Source organism: Miscanthus floridulus, chromosome 7, assembly GCF_019320115.1.
Source record: "Miscanthus floridulus cultivar M001 chromosome 7, ASM1932011v1, whole genome shotgun sequence".
Classification (NCBI taxonomy): Eukaryota; Viridiplantae; Streptophyta; class Magnoliopsida; order Poales; family Poaceae; genus Miscanthus; species Miscanthus floridulus.
The window spans coordinates 68,146,757-68,166,136 of record NC_089586.1 but is presented as its reverse complement, the minus strand read 5'-3'; the positions used below and the strand labels follow the sequence as shown (position 1 = coordinate 68,166,136).

The 19,380-nt window shown below is 45.8% G+C and overlaps 1 protein-coding gene and 1 long non-coding RNA gene across 4 annotated transcripts; one reads left to right on the top strand and one right to left on the bottom strand.

Moving 5' to 3' along the window:
* Positions 1 to 7,947: 7,947 nt before the first annotated feature.
* Positions 7,948 to 11,917, bottom strand: LOC136463373 (uncharacterized). 3 transcript variants are annotated; one of them, XM_066462378.1, is made up of 4 exons: positions 11,861 to 11,917; positions 11,684 to 11,778; positions 10,405 to 11,194; positions 7,948 to 9,461 (listed from the first exon to the last, which is right to left on the bottom strand). In XM_066462378.1, the coding sequence occupies exons 3-4, from the start codon at positions 11,146 to 11,148 to the stop codon at positions 8,307 to 8,309; spliced, it is 1,899 nt and encodes a 632-aa protein (XP_066318475.1). In that variant the 5' UTR covers positions 11,149 to 11,194; positions 11,684 to 11,778; positions 11,861 to 11,917; the 3' UTR covers positions 7,948 to 8,306. The 3 variants fall into 3 exon arrangements, with proteins under 3 accessions (XP_066318475.1, XP_066318473.1, XP_066318474.1); XM_066462376.1 differs by having other exon boundaries at positions 11,684 to 11,887; XM_066462377.1 differs by lacking the exons at positions 11,684 to 11,778; positions 11,861 to 11,917 and having other exon boundaries at positions 10,405 to 11,596.
* A 442-nt stretch (positions 11,918 to 12,359) lies between these two features.
* On the top strand, positions 12,360 to 13,816 carry LOC136463372 (uncharacterized). The gene is made up of 3 exons (XR_010760993.1): positions 12,360 to 12,494; positions 12,584 to 12,696; positions 13,496 to 13,816. It is a non-coding gene; the product is annotated as an uncharacterized lncRNA (long non-coding RNA).
* The last annotated feature ends 5,564 nt before the right edge of the window (positions 13,817 to 19,380 follow it).

The following is a 19,380-nucleotide window of genomic DNA, read 5'->3' as shown; positions in this document are numbered from 1 at the left end:
CTAGTGAAAACTCTATCACGGTCAGAAATGATAGCTGAAGGAAAACCATGCAACTTAAAGACTGAGTCCATATATTTGATGGCTGCTTGCATTGCAGTGAATGGATGTGATAGTTGAATGAAGTGGGCATACTTTGAAAAATTATCCACCACAACAAGAATGCAGTTGTAATGTTGGGACTGAGGCAAACCTTCAATGAAGTCAAGTGAAACCACTTGCCAAGCACCTTCTAGAACAGGTAAAGGAGATAGAAGACCAGGGTATGGAACCCTTTCAGGTTTGGCTTGTTGACAAACTGAGCACTGTGACACAAATGTAGCAATAGATTGCTTCAGCTTGGGCCAGGCAAAAAATTTCTTAACTCTGTTATAAGTGGCTTCAGCACCAGAATGCCCACCCATAGGACTTGTGTGTAGAGCAGATAGGATTTTGTGCTGAAGTTGATCCAATGAACCCAGCCATATCCTATTTTTGTATCTGATAAGACCATTTTGTAATGAGAAATGGCCTTGAGGAGATGATAATGAAAGTGTCTGAAAAAGTTCAGTTAACTGAGGATCTGATATATAAGCATCTTGAAGTTTAGTGACCCACACAGGTTGTACAACTGACACTGCTGCTGTACACAAGGTATCTTGATGAGAAGCTCTTGACAGTGCATCAGTTACTCGGTTTTCAGCTCCCTTTTTATACTGCAGTCTGAAGTTGAGGCCCATCAACTTAGTTAATGCCTTTTGTTGCCAAGGTGATGTAACTCTTTGAGCATCCAAATGGGTTAAGCTTCTGTGGTCAGTTTTGAGGATAAACTCAGAATGTTGCAAATAAGATCTCCAGTGATCAACTGCAATTAGAATAGCTAAACACTCTTTATCGTAGGTTGAAAGGCCTTGAGATTTTGGGCTTAGTGCCTGCTGACATAGGCAACAGGGTGTCCATCTTGCTGTAACACAGCTCCCACTCCCTTATCAGATGCATCTGTTTCAACTACAAATGGCTTTGCAAAATTTGGTAGTGCAAGAACTGGTGCTGCCACTAAGGCATGTTTAAGTGCATCAAAGGTGTCTTGAGTTTCAGATGTCCAAGTGAAAAGGATACCCTTTTTGAGCAGATTTGTCAGAGGCTTGCTGAGAAGACCAAAAATTTTCACAAATTTTCTATAATATCCGGCCATGCCCAAAAAGCTCCTGAGATCTTTTACTGTAGATGGTGTTGGCCAGTTTTGAATGATGCTGACTTTGGATGGATCAGTGGCCACACCAGATGCACTGATGGTGTGACCCAAGTACTTGAGCTCAGACTGTGCAAACACACACTTCTTGAGTTTGACTTTGAATTGATGTTGCCTGAGTGCAGCAAACACACATTGGATATGTTCCAGATGCTCTGACCAGCTATGACTATAGATGAGAATGTCATCTATGAATACCACAACAAATTTCCTGAGAAAAGATGCCAACACATAATTCATAACTGATTGAAAAGTTGCTGGTCCACCTGTTACTCCATAGGGCATGACCCTATACTCATAGTGACCACTATGGGTCTGAAAGGCAGTTTTAGGTTCTTCACCTGGGGCCAATCTGATTTGATGAAAACCAGAGCTAAGGTCTAAAGAGGTAAACCAACTAGCTCCACTGAGTTCATCCAATATATCATCAATAATTGGAAGAGGAAATTTGTTCTTCACTGTGAATGCATTCAGCTTCCTATAGTCCACACAAAGCCTCCAATCCCTAGTCTTTTTCTTGACTAAGAGTGCTGGAGAGGAATAAGGGCTAGTACTTGGTTGAATAAGGCCCTTCTGCAATAACTCAGTGATCTGCTGCTCCATCTCAGTTTTCTGAGCAGGATTGTAACAATAAGGCCTCAATTTGAATGGTTGAGCTCCCTGAACTAGAGGTATAATATGATCTCCAAGACGTCTTGGTGGTAACTTAGTTAGGGGCTCAAATATGTCAGCAAATTCAGAAACTAACTGCTTAATTTCTGTAGGTAGAGGTTCTGTTAGCAGAGAATTATCATTGGCTGGTTTCAACTGAACTTGATACAATATGGCATCATCCTTCAATAAATGCAGCCAACTGAGTAACAGAAAGTGGTGGTCCAGAAGTAGCTTCAGATGTTATGCCCTTGAGAGTAATAAGCTCATCACCCTTTTTGAACTGAAGCCATTTATCTTGCCAATGAACTTGCATAGGACTGGATTGCTGAAGCCAATCCATACCCAGTATGATATCATAACTGCCCAATGGAATAATTTTGAATGTAGTAACAAAGGTATGACCCTAGACTCCCCAAACTTGATCTGGGAGTTCATGTGTACAAGGTAGGGTGTTACCATTGGCAACCTTCACTTGAACTGGTTGTTCTAATGCTGAATGACCTGAGATGTGAGATGCTAGTTGTTGACTGATAAAAGAGGTTGTGCTACCAGAGTCAACCAGCATATAAGCATTTTGATTAGCCAGATAACCCATTAACCTGACTGTCTTGTTTGATTCAGTACCTTAACAGCTTGAGTGGAAAGGGTCATCGGATCATCACCTGAATCATATTCAGTGTGGTCAGGAGGTTCAGGAGGTTCTTGAGCTGCATCATAGAACCGCCATAGCTCTTCTACTGCATGGAGAGAAACTGTCTTAGGACATTTGTGTCCAGGACCCCATTTTTCGCTGCATTTGAAGCAAAGCCCTTAAGCATGCCGATATGTCTTGGGCTTCATGGCTTCATTTGTTCTTCTGTCTTCATTAGCTTGTGTAGCAACTCTTGTATGGTTTGGAGTAAGTGGCATAGAATTCCGGCCATTCTCCACCATATTCTTCTTGTTGTAATTGGAAGAATCAGTTCTGCGGAAATCCTTCTTGCTGGAACCAGTAGTCACTTCCTCCTGCAATAACGCGATGGAACTAGCAGTATCCAGATCGGGAGGACGGTGAACAATGACTACAGCTTTAATATCATCACGTAAGCCATCTATCAAACGATTGGTGATAATGGATGCTTCCATGTTTGGGTTATGAATCAGTAACTGGTGAACAATATCACCAAAGTGTTCTATATACTCTGTGACAGTAGTAACTTTGCAGGTGAAAAAATCTACGGTACAGGTGGTCACGCTCATCCTTATCAAAACGATTACTAATGGCAACTCCTAAATCCTTCCAAGTTATATCATGGGCATAGGCAGGCAGAGTTTGCAACCACAGAGTAGGGGAGTCAGTAAAATTCATGGTACCAAGCTTGACCCAGCGATGCTCAGGAACAGAGTAAACATCAAAGAAGGTTTCACAATTCTTAATCCAGAGCTTAGGGTTGCTACCATCAAATTTAGGAAAACTCAGTTGAGGCATAGCAGCATTCAAATCCAGCGTGAGGCCACGGTGTTCAGGACCAAGTAAATTCAATTGCAGAGCAGGAGAATTTGGAAGGTTCGTCGCACCTGTGACTAGGGCCGGTTGCGGGATGGCGGTGTACACCACCCCGAACTCAGGACCCCCGGTGGAGATTTCCCTTGCCGTCGTCAATTGACCCAGACGCCGCCCCATGCGGGGTTGGTTCCAGATGAGCGGAACCCAGCATCTTCGGGCTCGCAGAGGCAGAAGGATCCTCGCGAACAGCAGTTGGAGATGGGCAAGCGATGGTGACGATGCCCTCGCCCAACTCCAGGGTTGCAGCCTAGGGAAGGAAAATGCCCAGCGCCTGCTCGACACGCTCGACGAGATCCATCACCACGTGCTCCAGCTCGATGACGTGGTTGTCGACTTGGGGCTTCCGAGTGTTGATGTCGGTCCGCAGCGCCCGCATCTCCACCATGGAGCTCTGCAGGTCTGCGATCCCCTTGGAGTTCTCGCCGAGCAGGGCCAAGATCTGGCCAAACTGCTCCTCCGGCGACGCCATGCTCATCTGCCGCCTCGTAAGATAACTATGGAAGGCCAGAATCGAAGCTTTGATACCAATTGTTACCAACCAGGAATCATGATATAGTGTCTGGGTAGTATTTAGAGGTAAATTGAACTTGTGTTCGTCGGATCAGCCGGAGCCGAGTTCGCCGCCGTCGCCGCCGGCACAGCCGCACGGTTCTGAAATGTCGAATACAAGTCGAAGACAAAAGAGCCTTTTTAAAGTGTGCCGTTATAAAAGATAATCCAGATTTACGTGTCACTAAAAAGTTTAAATGTACCCAGGTATTATGACGTTTAACTTTATTGTCTTTCAGACCATTCTATTTACTTTAAGCTCTACCGCTGTCTAACTGGGATAGGAGAAGTCCAAAACACCCTTCCCTGAACGCACGTGAGTGTAGAGGAGAGAGGCATTGGACACGATAGTCATCCTATTCGTTTCGTCGTAAACGATCGTGGATTATTTACTACGGGCTGGTTTGGTTGATTTGATGTGAGAAAAAAATATTGTTCCAGCTTATAATCCACGATCGTATAAGCCCAGCCGAACAGGCTGAGTACAGGACAGCGTGTGGCTAATAAAATAAAAAATCAACTTGCCAAGAGAAAATAAAAAAAACAACGAAGCCCTTATCCTGACTTCAGAAGCTCCCGTCCGCACCACGGGCCTAGCACGGCCGATTCCCCGCGAGTGGAGGCCATGCCGGCGGCAAACAATGACTGAGCGCCCACCCTGCGAGCCACGCGCACCAGCTGGTGCTCGCGATTTTGAGGGCAGCACCCTGTAGAGACGATGCTAATGCCCAAGCGCCATGGACTCAGACACGGAACAGCGCTGCAGCCGCCGTCCCACCACTTCACACCCTTGCAGGCCAAGATGAGATCGCCACCAAGCCCGACTCCCGCTCCTCCACCCCGCGCTCGCAGCTCAAGATATGATAGAGTTCACCATTCCTGTCGGTTGCTGCCGCCATGGCTGCCGCGCACGGCAACCCGCAGCAACCCCCGGGCGTAGCATAGCCGCACCAGGCCGCGGAACAGCGCCGGCACCCGCAGCACTAGCCTCCCCAGCACGGGCACGTCGAAGACCGTAGCCGGGAACGCTAGCATGGACGCGGCGGCGGTGACCAGCGTCATGCTCCGGACGGCCCCTATGTTCGCCGACGCAAATGCGAACGCGACAGCGAGCGCGGAGTCGTGCAACACGGGGTGGACGGGGCCACGCCGAGCGCCTCCGCGGCGCGCGCGACGGCCGCGGCCACCTTGTCGGGTGTGTGCGGAGACCTCCGTGCCGGCGGGGCGACGACTGGCGCCTCCTGGTACGGGACCTCGCACGGTCTGCACGAGGTGCTCGAAGGCATGGAAGATGCCACGGTTCATGATCTCCTCGAGCGCCGTGGTGTGGACGTCGTGGGAGGAGAGCGACTAGAGGCAGCGTCGAGGCAGCGCCTTTTGTCGGCGTCCGAGATGACGCTAGCGGCCGCGGCCTCGCCGTCCCCGTCATGCTGTGAGCGCCCGCTGAGCCAGGGTGGGGGAGGGGGTAGCGTAGGGTGCAGGTCGTCGCTGGAACTGCCTGGCGGCACGCCGTTTCGACGAATGGGTGGTCATCATCGGCAAAGGATCTGACGAAGGTGGTGTATAGCTCCCCGACCAATGAGGGTGCGGGCTCGGCCCCGCACAACGTGCGACGCCCCCTCCGCTGGCGTCCTCTTGACGCGCGCTCCATCTTCGGAGTGGTGGTGCCGGTCGACGACCACACGCTAGTGACGGGCGAACGGCAACAGGTCGAGGTGGGAGTAGGCATGTGGGGGCTTGGAACGGCTGGCCGACAGGAGGAGCTACGGGCGCGGCGGGCGACATCCTACTCAACTTCCGTGCGCTGCTCCTGTCATGTTCCTCCATGGACGCGAGCGCCCCACCCTACCCCGCGGCGGCCGCCGTGTACGCCCTGCCCCACACCGCGACCGTGCGGACGCCACGAGCGCCTCGCCCTGCCCCGTAGCCGCACGGGCGCCCCGCCCTGCCCCACGGCCGCACGAGCCATCCCCGGTGCCATCATCGCGACCGCCGCTGCGTGCGCCCTGCCCCACGCCGCGGACGCGTGTGTCGTCCTCGACACCAGTAGCGTGGGCGCCACCGCGACTGGCCCGCCCTACCCCCACGCGGGCGAGCTCCGCCCCCGGCAATTGCGACAATGCATAGACGAGCTCTCCCCGGCCACGTTCTTGAGGAGGAAGAAGGTGCTCGGGCCACTTACAGCTTAGCCCCACCGGACATAGAAAAAGAAGTGAGAGGAAAAGATTGTGAGAGAAGGGTATTTTAGACATTGTGACCGGCTGGGCCCACATGTCAGGGCTGCCAAACGGTGGAAACCAGACGGTAGGTGGACGGAATGACGTGTGGGGCAACAGAGTTTAGCGTCATGACATCAGGATGTGTTCGAACTTTTTAATGGCATATAGGCCTAGACCATTTTTTATAATGACACACAGTTAAAAGCCTAAGACAGAAGCTACATCCTCGTGCCTCTCTTAACAGAAGATTACATGGGCTCTGGCAGGCCCAGCTGAAGCCACTCTGGGCCAGCGACGTGAGGATTGGGTTTCTTTACTCGTTTCTCTCTTGCCTTCAGCCCAACTCGTTCATCGTCAGGAAGATTGGCGCCTTCAGCTTCTCCTTGTCGTTCTGAAGACGTAGTCAGTCTTGTAACAAGATTCGAACAAGAACTGGGAAGGCGTAGAAGAGCACGAACGCGTAGAGATTTTGGGGATAGAAATGGAGGCAATCGAAGAAGATGAAAGGGAGAGGAACGGGAAGTTGGCAAACCTGGGTGCGGCTCGTGCGTGCGATGCCCAGCCCGCCCGGCGATGGAGATGGAGATGGGGAGGTAGCGGAATAAATTGAAACTATAATATAAAACTGCCTTCGTCTTAAGCACCTGTTTATTCATTCCTAAGGACATGCCTGCATCAGATATGTTTAATTCAGAGGTTTACGGAGGACACTATTCAGTCCAAACAAAATCCACTTTCTAAGGTCCCAATAAGTAATAAGATTGCGTTTGGATACGAGAAACGTTTGAGTTTTTTTATGATCACCTGAATCACTTTTAAACGGTCTTTCCAGCAGGTGATTCGAAACTGAAATGTTTCACCGCTTCTACGTACTCACGTGAAACGGTCGGAGGCTGGTTCCGCACAAATTCTCATATCATTGCTTCTTACTTATTTTTGTTCTTTTTTCAGTTAATTATTTTTTAGTGCAACAAATTAGAATGGTTTGTATTTAAGTTGTTCTCCATCCACACAAAATTTTAGAATTTTTTTGAACATATTTTTATTTACATGATTTTTTTGAATCAAAATCTGGTTTACGAGCCAAACAGTTCCATAAAGTGATTATGATTAATCATTAGAAACGTTTCTTGAGAGAACCTGAATCCGAAACGTTTCTACAAAGGCCTGCCAAGCGCATCCTAAGTTAAGGTACTAATACTACTTATTGTACTCTCTAAGGTTTGTCCGTGGGTGTGTCGTGTGAGTTCGAACCTTGAAGTCTTACATAACTGCTGGGCTGTGTTGGCTAGGAACCGAAAAGTGCCCAAGATGGAGAGGGGTTGAGGCCTGCTGTTTTGTCCAGAGACGAGGGAGGCATGGGCTATGGAGGTCCGGCCCAAGCTAAGAGATGGGGAATAAAAGTATTTACTCTCTGATTATGTTTTTTTTTTTTTGCGATTTACTCTCTGATTAGTTTGATCGAAACGTATCACGTTGTCCTGTTAAAAGGTGGAGGTGGAGTACATGTTAGTTATCAGATGGAGTACATGTTAGTTATCTGAATTAGTTTGCCATGTCACGTTAAAAGGTGAACTTAATTAGATTGTCACGTGTTACATTTACATCCAATAGGGTTAAAGGTGAAGTCCAGTCACCATTTAGATATAACTAAATGGATGATTCACAGTCATTTTAGAGTACCATAAAAATTGCCAAAACAATGCAAATGCAAACGCAAATGGCACCATCTCTCGGTGGTGTGTGTCGAAGTCAAATCATCTCTTATTATGATTTAAGTTAAATTCAAGTCCAGTATAAAACTACATTTGCATTGTAAGTGTATCACATTTGTATATCTCCAATAATAGTTACATACAAACACGAACTAAACTTAAAACCACTCCCCGGCAACCAGAGATACAAACCTGCCTGCTGTGGCAGGGCGGCTAGATATTGGGAATCATCTATCTGGTATCAGTGAAGTTGTAAGTTGTAACCAGTGAGGGAAGCAAGCCTTGTCAATGTTGGTGCCTATCTGCTAACTGATGTTTTAATCAGGCTAGTGACATATATGATCACCTGAATATCAGATTCGAATGGGGCTCGGAGGTCGACTCCTGGGCAGGTCTTATGCCCTCAGGCGCAAGGACTGGTTCATAAGTCTACTGTTCAGGGATCCAGATTTCTTAGGTGTATGCCTGATCAGCCTACTGACATAAGGAGATTGATCTTTGTCCAGATGGACAGTTTCAATCTTGTCAACCAACGATGACGATGACCAAGATGTAGAACCTGGAATAGAATCAGGCTGTACCACTCCACTCTTCTGCATTGCTTCGCTAGGTGAAGTCTCCGCATAGGTCCTCTTGTTGAACAGGGAGCCGATCCTGGAATACCTTTGCCTCAGCGGTGTCGGAGTCTCTTCATGGCTCCAGGTCTTGGCAGAGTCCACGGACGAGGCATCATCATCCAGATCCTTTTGGCTGCTGCCTGATTTCTTCCATTTGCGGTGAGGCCATCTGAGTAGGACTTTGATATGCTTTGCTGCATCTTGGAATGAATTCAACTTCTTCAGTTTGGGTCTCAGGATGTCAGCATCTACCCTGCCAGTGCCAATAATGGAGGACAATGATACTGCTCTTTCGCTGATCCCTGGCACGTCAATTCCAGCATCGAGGAAGATCTCAGCATCTGATATCTTGAATGATGTCCCTGGGCTTCCTACAATGGAGTGCATCTTTATCTGAGAAGCGATAACTGACCTAGTCTCATGGTCCCTTGAGTTTGTGAACCCACCAGCCAAAATCAATTGTTTGATCTGTATTTCTGATGACGTCGTTCGTGTCTGTTTCCTGAGTAGATCCAGAGGAGTCATGCCATCATTGTCACAGATGTTGAGGTCAATAGAAGGCACACTCATCAAGTGTTCAACAAGGTCTGGATGAAGATTGCCAACCACAGCTAAGTGAAGAATTGTCTTTCCATCATAATTTTGTGCATTGATAGTACTGCTGATATCCAGAATTGCTCCACCAACTAATTGCCTAATAAGCTCCATCTGACGATCAAGCCTTCGGAATTCAGGAGTCCCAAAACCAGTCAGTACCATGTGAAGGAACGTGTCACCAGCTTCATTTGTTGCTGATATAAGAGATGATGATGCAGTAATGAGAGCCTCAACCACTTGAAGATGGCCTCGAAAGGCTGCTATGTGCAATGCTGTGTTCCCTTGGTCATCTACAGAGTTCACTATATCAAAAGATGCAATGAGATCCTTGACAACCTGCAGTGTTTTGTCATAAATTTAGTTTAGTACTTTGTAAACTGTCTGTACATAGAAAATTAAGCATAGGACCCAGATTGAAGGAAAGGTCATTAACCCCTTTAGTGATGAAGAATCATCTCGAATATGCTTCAATCAATGAACATAACAAACACAAAAGGTTCCATGCGAGCAACATAAATGTAATGATTAGGCCCGTGAACAAAACTTTCCATCGCCAAAGCATCAATGAATAAAATCAAAAGTGTTCATTGTCATAACTCTAAATTCACATGCTACCAAGCAAACCTTAAGTACTCTTTTGCCGTGAAATTTTGATGGCAGACAACCTTTATGAAACTCTAATCCAGTATTAAAAGATAATGTGAGTGCCAACAAGTACAGCCATTAGTTTAATCAAGACATAGCACAAGTTTAATCCGTATTTGAATGATCAACTAACAACCTGGCAACTGGCAAGCATGTGCACGGGATCAACTTAAAGGGCCAAAGTGGGAATAATGTCAAACACAACGGGGATAAACAATTCTTAGATTACAGATCAGAGAAGCAGTATTAACTATAAATGAATTGGAGACAATGATCAGCATGCTTCTCCCACTCTATTAAACTATGCAACATAGAACATATCTAACAACAAGGATATCTGTAAAGGAGACTGCTGACAACCTGGCTAAAATGTTCCGAGTCAATTTACAAGGAGAATCAAGTGGAAGACAACATATATTTATACAGAATTACTAGGCTATACAGATCAAGCCGCACGAGTAATTTCAAATCAAGCAGTGAAAACGTTAAGACTGATGAATGTTCCATGAAACTGATGTTCCCCGGGACATATACATCACATGGTACTGTAGCTGTAGTGACAATGTACATTCATCCTGAAATAAAGAATGAAGCTAAGTAGGAAAAACTGCAACTTCAAGTCTGCAACACATACCTCAACTTGGCCCTTTGCAGCGGCGGCGTGCAAGATCGTTGATCCCTGCGCGTCCCGGTAGGCCGCGGCGTCGGAGCACCCGCGCAGGAGGTCCCTGAGCACGTCAAGGCTGCCTCCCCTCGCCGCGGCGTGCACGGCGCGGCACATCATCTCGCGCCTAAATTCGTCACCCCCGACCGGACACGACGCCGCAGACAGCACGGCATCGAACAGGAGGCGGAACACCTCGGGGCGTCCGCTCCTCGCCGCGGCGTACAGGATGTCGGTGACGCCGTACTCCCCCTCGCCGAAGACGAGCAGCGGCTGCGCCGCGAGCAGCTCCTGCACTAATCGTCCGTCCCCGGCCGCGGCGGCCGTGTAGAGGAGCCATCCGCCGTATCCGGCCCGGAGGAGGCGGTTGGCGTCGCCGCCGCCTCCGCCCCCGCGGGGAAGGTGGTGGTGCTTATCGGCAGGCTCGCAGTCGAGCAGGAGGCGGCGTGCGACGGCGGCACGGTTCGTGGCGGCGTCGCGGAGGCGCGCGTCGTCGTCCCAGACGGACTCGAGGCGGCGGATGCGGCGGAGGGAGGTGAGCTTGACGAGGAGGTTGGGGTCGAGGTGGAGGAGCTCCCGGACGACATCGTAGTGGCCGCTGGCCGCCGCCCAGTCGATGGGCGTGGCGTACCACCACTGGTCGCCCGTGCTCTCCCACCGCAGCGGCAAGAACGGGTCCCTCGGTTCCTCCATCGTCGCCACCTGCACCTCCATGGGCTCCAGCAGCTATTCTTGACTAAAAACTGGGAGGTGATTCGCACTGTGGAAACGAACAATGGAAACACAAGTAAAAATCAGGCGGCGGCGGACGGCCGGAGACGCATCCGGAGCCAACCGTCCGAGCTTTTTTCTTGTCGGCCCCGCCAAGCGGAGGAACACCACGAGATAGAGATGAGATGGCGGTTAAAGTGAAGCAGTTTGGGGATTGGGAAAGAAGGACAAGGCCCAACCAGGACCAGGTCATTCCATTCCATTCTCTCTCTCTCTCTTTTTAGTAATAAAAAATTATGAAACACCATAGCACGAGCCAGGGGAATGCAGGCGCAAGTTTTGCAGCGGAACTGCGGAAGCAGGGCATGTTTGGATCGCGGCAAAAAAATTCTTTACGTTTTTTTTCTTGAAATTGAATTGATTTTTGTGAAATTTTTATGAGACTTCTACGAAATTTCTCCGTTCTAAACAGACCCTTAGTAGATTTTGATAGAAAAACAGCAGGGGAACAAGAGAGCAGGCACGGATTTGGGCTCACCTGTTGCCTGCTGAAGCTATTTTTACCCGCTGACTTCCTGTCCGATTTTTCAGCCATTTGGCATCAGTTCGTGCTCAGCAGCGTGGTGGAGCACGCTTGCATAAAGTAAAAACTCTAGGAGTTACAGAGGAAAAAAAAAGACATTTCTGCATCTTGCAGGCGTTCAGGTTCACGTACCGGCGGTGGAAAGTTTGAGTGGAGACGCGAGAGGATGGGAAGGGCCCAAGGATAATGATATGGACCGGCATCTCGGATCGGAAGCAAACTTCTCTCTGGCTTATTATTTTCCCTTGGAAATCTCGGTGATCAGCGAAGATACAAAAGAATATGTTTGGGATTTTTTTTTGGGTGGGTGGGGGCAAATACCCTGTTTGTTTCGCTTGTAATTGGATCTCAATGAAAAAAACAAGAATTCCATAAAGACCTTTGATTATTCTAATTCTTTTGACATTATACTTCAGAATTTTGATCGAGCAAAATCCCTACGATAAAGGTGATTATAAGTGGAAACAAGCATGGCCAAAGCTTTTTTCTTCTCCATCGTATCAATAAAGGAAGAAAATTGACTTCGGATGATGGACTTATGTTTATTCTTAGTTTAAAAAGGAATAATAAAAAAATAAAAAATATCCACGTACATGGTCCGACTAGGAGATGATTCGTACTTTTTCTTCGACTTCCTGGGCGCTCGTCATTTGCTGGCGCATGGAAAAAAAATAGAGAAGAGGAAAGGGGGAGGAAGATAGTTTGTCCGCCGCCGTCGCCGCGGCCGTCGTCATGGTCCGCGGTGCTGTTCATCCTCAGACTATTGGTTAGGTGTCATCTACTCTCCCCATGTTTTTGCCCTCAATTTCTTGGTTCCTGTCTCTATTCACGGTGGATATACCACGTTCGCCGTAGATCGCAATGGTGAGACAGTCCTAGCAGCGCAGATCGCTGTGAGGAGGAGAAGAGGAAGGAAGGAAGGCGTGGATCGTTGGGGTTTGTCATCGTTCTCGCTGCACTTGCCCGAGGTGAGATGTCGAATCCTAATCTACTTCTTTGGATCGAGTTTTATGGATTGAATCATTGAATTAGAAGGGGTTTAGTTGGAGCAATTCCTGAAATTGTCGAAATTAGCAATTCCTGAAATTGTCGAAATTAATTTTCGTCCATGTTCTAAAAAATAGTTTCTGTTCATCGTTGCTTTAGAGTATCTTAATGGCCTTAATAAATTTTGTCACTATGGACAAAGTCGTAGAGGACTTTAATACCTTTCTTTTGATACCAAGATCACTCTCATAGCCTCTGTATTTTTAGAGATATGATCATCTTAAGTAGACTGCTTTTCAGTGACGAGAATCTGGACAGTTCTACATCTATTCAATTTTTGGCCATCGTAATGGAAGAATCTGAACCTTTGGTATAAACAAAAGTTGGAAGAGTTGTCTTATAGTTTCCATATTGTTAAAGAACATATTTGTTGGATGAGTATATCTCCAGTTATGAATTTTATAAGATTGGTGTCCTGTTTTCATAGTCAGAAAGTTCAGTTAAGTAAAGAGGATATTTATGTTATTTTGGAGATCTCTTGTTCCGAATCATATTATGACAAAGTTGTAGACAATTGAGTTCTCTTTCATCCGAGAGATTTTGAGAATTTTTGAATGAACAGTTATATGTTTATGAAAAATAGAAGGGGCTGTGCTACTGTCATGAACGGTAGCGTAGTGGTAGGTGCTTGAATGGCGGGTTTGGGGAGATCTAGTTTGTTATCTATTGTTTGTGTTAGTTTGTATGATGACGTTGATGCTAAGACTTACTTGTGATCAGGTGGTGCATATTTGGATTGTGCTTAGCCCTCACTCTTGAGCTTCGGTGAAGGCAAGTAAACGTGGCGCCGTGGTCCATTTGCACTTTTTTCCATTGATATGCATTTGAAGAAACCGTAGCCAAATTGGTGCGGTAAGTACCAGTACAGCAACGCACGTTGATGAGCAATATGGTGGCAGCCCTCACTCCTCCTTAGGACGTGTGGGTAGAAGTGAAGTCATGCATTGTATTGCATCATTCGCATTTGCACTATGAAATATATTTATATTTTTATGAAGCAATGGATGTATCTATTATCACGTTATTGAAATTTGACGCTTAATCAAACTGTGATTTAAATGACTTGGTTGAAGCAGTTTGCTTGCTGAGGTTTTCCATAAACCTCATACCACTACTAGAAATATCCACTTCTATGATGAATAGATTTGGTCACTGAAGGAGCCAAATTCGTCATAATTTTAGTTTTATGATGAATTTATAACGAAAAATGATTCGTCATAGAAGTCACGTCACACTTGCACATCTATGACGAATCTGACAAAATCGTCATAGAAATGTCTTGATCTGTGACAAAAAAGCGTCATAAAACTGTTTTGGCATACGTGGCAGGGGGCTGCCACGCTGGTGGGCGCTTCTGTTGGAGATGCTTTCTACGTGTACATGTTATAGCCCACATGTACATGCTATAGCCGGTTGCATTGAAGATGGTTCGGGTACATGTCACCTTCTTATTGCACAATGTGTCAATCTCTAGTTCTTCCATCTATCAGGTTCTTACTAGACCACGCGTCGGGTCTCTATTGTTCCACGTGTCAGTTTTCTATTGGCACATGTGTCATGTTGCGGTTGGATCACGTGTCACTTCTTCATTAGACCATGTGTCGTATTTTTATTGATCCATGTGACCGTTTCTTATTCGGCCATGAGTCACGGCGCTATCCGTCTATGTTTTGTATTTTAATTGCCCACATGTCGATTCCTAGCTATTGCATGTGTCATGCAATGGTTCGTCCACGTGTCGTTTTTTTATTTGATCACGTGGCCTATCCTGATTCTACCACATGGAGTACAATCAATTCATCATAGAAGTAATTCGAGATTATCACTACTGCACAGACTAACTACATAACTATTTAGCCTGGTAATCAAATAACAAAAAATATATTTCACACGTTAGAAACAAACCACTGACAGAGTATCACCACATCAAACTGGCATACGAGTCCACACATCAAACTAGCATATGAGTCCATACATCAAACCACAAATGTTCACTACATCAAGCCATAGGAGTTGAAGACTGAGAGTTACCAGAAAAGCTAAAGCGCGTGCATAGCTCATGAAGATTGTTGTACTCCTCCTGTTGCCATTTCTTGTATTCCTCAAGCTCTCTTTCAGTCTTTTCTGTCTTCCTCTTCAGTTTATCAACTTAATCAAAGAGGACAGTGAAACTTTCCTGTTCCGCAGCAAGCTGTTCCTAAAGTATTCTCTCCTTCGATGTCTCTGTTCTGGCGGAGCTTGTCTGGATACCAGCATTCTTCAAAAAATGGTTGTTGTCGCTTCCCTAGGAGGGGGCCTTGCCCTGGTAGACGCAGAAGACCTTGTAAACAATACCAGCACTAGTCATTGGTTGCTGCCCATCAACAATAGGTTCTGCTGGTATAGTTTCCATAGCTTTCTGCGAAATTCAATCAGTAAAACATTAGGTTACAGATAGTGTAAGAGGACTTCAATTAAAAACCCAGGAGATTGATTCATAACAAGTAATACATAGGTCTTCTTCAGCCTACTGCTGATAGAGATTACATAAGCTTTAGTAGATTTTAGTAGATTTCCATAACACTAGGCTCCTACTATGTTTTGTTCTTTTATGGCAATGGCTTCAGTAGATTTCAAGGGAAGTAAAAGAAGGTACTTACAACTGCTGCTCTTGCAGTATCACTCAGGCCCTTTTTCCTATTGGTATGGAAGTCCCTAAAGACTTCCACAGTATTAACATCTTCATTAGGTGGACCATTTTCTTCTTCAAGTCCTTGATCGTGTTCTACTGCCTTCCTCTTGTTCTCCTTCTATTCACATTGCACATGAGTTTCGCTTTATATTTATACAAAGACAAGAGTAACAATAAAACACAACCATCACTTACAAATTTTTGCATCTAGACAACATAGGAGCGAGATCCTATAGCCTAGTGGTACTTCACTTCTGCACGGTTTCGCTTGTTCTTCTCAGATGTTTCCTATAGCTTCATTTGTGTTAGACTGTAGCATAAGTAGACCATAGCAAGACTAGACAAGAAATCGATGGGTTCACATACCTTGTTCTTAGCACTAGACCAAATATTGATAAGTTCACACCACTGTGCATCGTTCATGGACGAGACAAGAGAGGTCATATGGATCTGATCAGCAGGGATGCCAATGAAGTATTTTTGCTTCAACCTATAGTGTGCCTGCCATACCGCAGATTGCATTACATTCTAGCAAGCTTCTTTTGTTGGTGAGTGAGCTCGTTAACGTGCAGCCTTCGCTACACACAGTAGTGTAAATGAAAAGTAAATCTGTTAAAGTTACTCAAAGCAGAGTTGAATGTCAAGAGGAGATACTCATACATACATTTAACCAATCCACAAATCTTGTGCAATAGATGGAGCCAGGCCTCTTCCCCTTGTATTGTTTTGAATGTGTCAAAATTGGTACTTCACTCCTGACTAATACACCTACCTCTAAGGCAAACTTGACAGCTTGCATTGGATCATGTGGCCTTATGTTCCCCTCGGCAACAGAGATGCCCATCCTCACTCCTAGTGATTTACTCATTTTGTCAAGCATAATTCCACGAGTTTGAGGCCTTGACTTCCTCGCTCTTCCCGGCAATGGTACTACACAATTTCATACATTCAAATTGTTAGAAAAGTTACATGGATATCAAATAGCTAGTGCAAATTGATTGATAGACATTTATAAGGTAATACCAACCTTGGCAACTTTCATCGTTCTGTGGGTGTGAGGAGACGGGGGTTTGCTGAGAGGGCTCCTCTTTGGTAGGGCTATCATCATTTGGCCATGAGGAGTCTCTCTTAGGGCTATGTAGGGTGACATCCCGACCAATGTCTCCAGTCAATTGATGAACTTGGAATTGATCCCTAGGTTCAGGTGTTGGTCATGATGGAGAATTATGTTCACCTACTGCTGCTACCTCCACCCTTTTGCTAGCGGAAGACCTCCAAGTACAAAATCCATGAGCAGCCTCTTCTGGTGGTGTTGACCTCACTCGCTTGGAGAGCCTTCGCCTAGGACTCATGGTAGCGCTGCCTTTTGTCCTGCTGGCAGAGCCTCCTCTATGGCTTCTTCGACCCAGACACTGAAATTGGAGATACAAACTTAAGCAGCAAGCATGTACAAATTCCATTGCTATCCAAAACAATAAAGATTGCATAGATACCTACACCCCCTCTGAACTAAATACAAGATAGAACACGCATCTCATCAATTGATAGGGGCATTGGCTCTTCTTCTAAATCTGAATTTGTTTCATCTGTATCATCAAATCCCTCAAGTACCTTCCCTAGTTTAAGGATATATTCCAAATCTTCACCATGTCTACCCTTTATGCTTGACTTTTTAGCCTTTGGAGACACAGGTTTTGGGCCCACATGTCGTAGTCCAAGTTTTTCCATCTTTCTATGATTCCTTACGATTTGTGCATCTTGTGCTCGTTCATAAGCAGTAAGTGGTTGTTCATCTATATTACAAAGGCATTTATTAACTAAAGCTTCTATGTATTGTCAACATAATAGAGCAAGAGTATGCAAATAAATGCTTAACTAGTAACTACAGCTTATATGGAAGTCATTAATCCAATAAAGCACATGTCAATTACACTCAACTATAGGAAATATGTAACCCCATCGCTATCTACACATCCTTGGTTTAGCCACTATAGTAGAGCACACATCATAAAAGGAATTTGGGTACCTCTTCCTCTATGTTCCCTGGCTTTGCTTTGTCGTCAGCACCGCTGTCCTATCATCGCGGTCGTGGAGCTGGTGCGGCCGGTGTTAACAAAGGGGTACCAGATTTGGCTCCGGCTAGGGATCATATCCGGTCGGTCATGATAGGTGTCAAGCTAGGTAGGGATTCAGATCTAGCTTGTACTGTTGTCGAGGCGGTCCTTCCGTTGTTAGCTGATCGGCCTGTTGTCGACGAATCAAAGGGGATCTGGTTCTAGCGAAGGTTCAGAAATGTATGAGAGAGGGTGCGGCTAGAGAGTGGAGAGAGAGTCGAGCTGCTATTTCGATGGCACCTAGGGTCTAGAGCGAGGTGGCAGAGGGGCAACTAGAGAGTGGAAAGGGAGGCCATGGGACTAAGATTTAGAGCTGGAGGAGAGACGGTACGGCTGGAGAGTGGAGATGAAGGCGGAGACAACGACTCTTTGCGCTTTTATGTGGCCATCATATTACCACAAAAGCTCTTGTCTAAAATTGATGGTGTGGTAAACCTATTTACCACGCAGAGGGCAAAAGAGAGACATCTAATTTTGGGCGTGTTGGCGGGACTGCTCAGCACGGTGCAAAATAAAATCAGTAGAGACCAGAATTTTGGATGGCCTTAGTTGTTGCCTTTTTGGTTTCTTCATAATATAAATAAACATAAAACTAAAAGAGGATGATAATAAACAATTAAAAGATCCATGAATTTGACACCTAAAATTACCAAAAAAAAGAAAAAATAAACTTGCTCGCTGCAGCTTATTGCGCTACAATTGGCAATTTTTGTGTGTGACTGCATCTGCGACTGTTTGAACTAAGGCCTATAATTAGGAAGCAAGGGGAAGGCACGCCCAGGGATGGAAAATCCTTCAAAAAAACTAAATGGGTTATTCAAATTATATCTCCTTGGATTTCCTACCCTAGAAAAAGTAGTCATGTATTCTAAGATGCTTTGAGTTTCTAGAGAAGAGAAAAAAATTAAAGCATCCTCCTCCTGGCTAGCGCTCTTACGATTCATCGGCTAGCCAGTGCTCTGGATCATCCTCCTTCTCACTGGAGTCACAGTCGGTGCTGTACTTTCCATTGCTTGAGTACATCCCTATTGTTCGTGAGCCTCTAGCCAGTTGCCAACGCTGTCTTAGCGAAGGTGAACGTGGACAACAACATACAACACGCCTGTCTCAACCCTTGATCTATGGGACATATCAGTAGTACAAGTCATGACTAGGTTTGGTCTATGGGACGACCGTATGTGAAGTCTTATTTGCATGCATGTCTGTGTTAACTTTTGTTGAACTTTGTATTAGGTTGGTTAAACTCTGTTGAGCGTTGTATAGCTCAGGTCCTTTCATCATTTGGAAACTTGTTATACTAACGGTGTTTGCCTTTTCTGATCGAACGACGTGGGCGTATAGATGTTGAAATTTTCTAGACCCTAAGATAGTCTGACCCTACAAAATATAGATGATTCGAATCACTACGAAATACACGGGCCATCCAAGTAGTCCATAGAACCAGACTACTAGGGGCTAACAACTAGTTCTAATCTATAGAACCCAACAATTAGTTCAGGATACAACTAGGTATGATATAATAACACAACTAATTAGCTGATTTTTAGTTGGCTGTTTTTTAGCCATGTCTAACTAGTCGTAGTCCACCCAAACAGGGCCTAAGACAGTCCGATACTAAAGAAATCTTGACAGGTCGGGTCATAGTTTTGATGAAACAATAAAATACAGATCATGTCAACTCTTGTGCCATATATGTGGGGTCATGGGTATGTAGCCGTGCGCATGGGTCATGGGGTGGTCTACGACCCGCGAACTATATAACAATAGAGACAAGGGGCGAGAGGAAGGCTCTCTAGAGCTCCCGCTTTAGTTTCATCCCA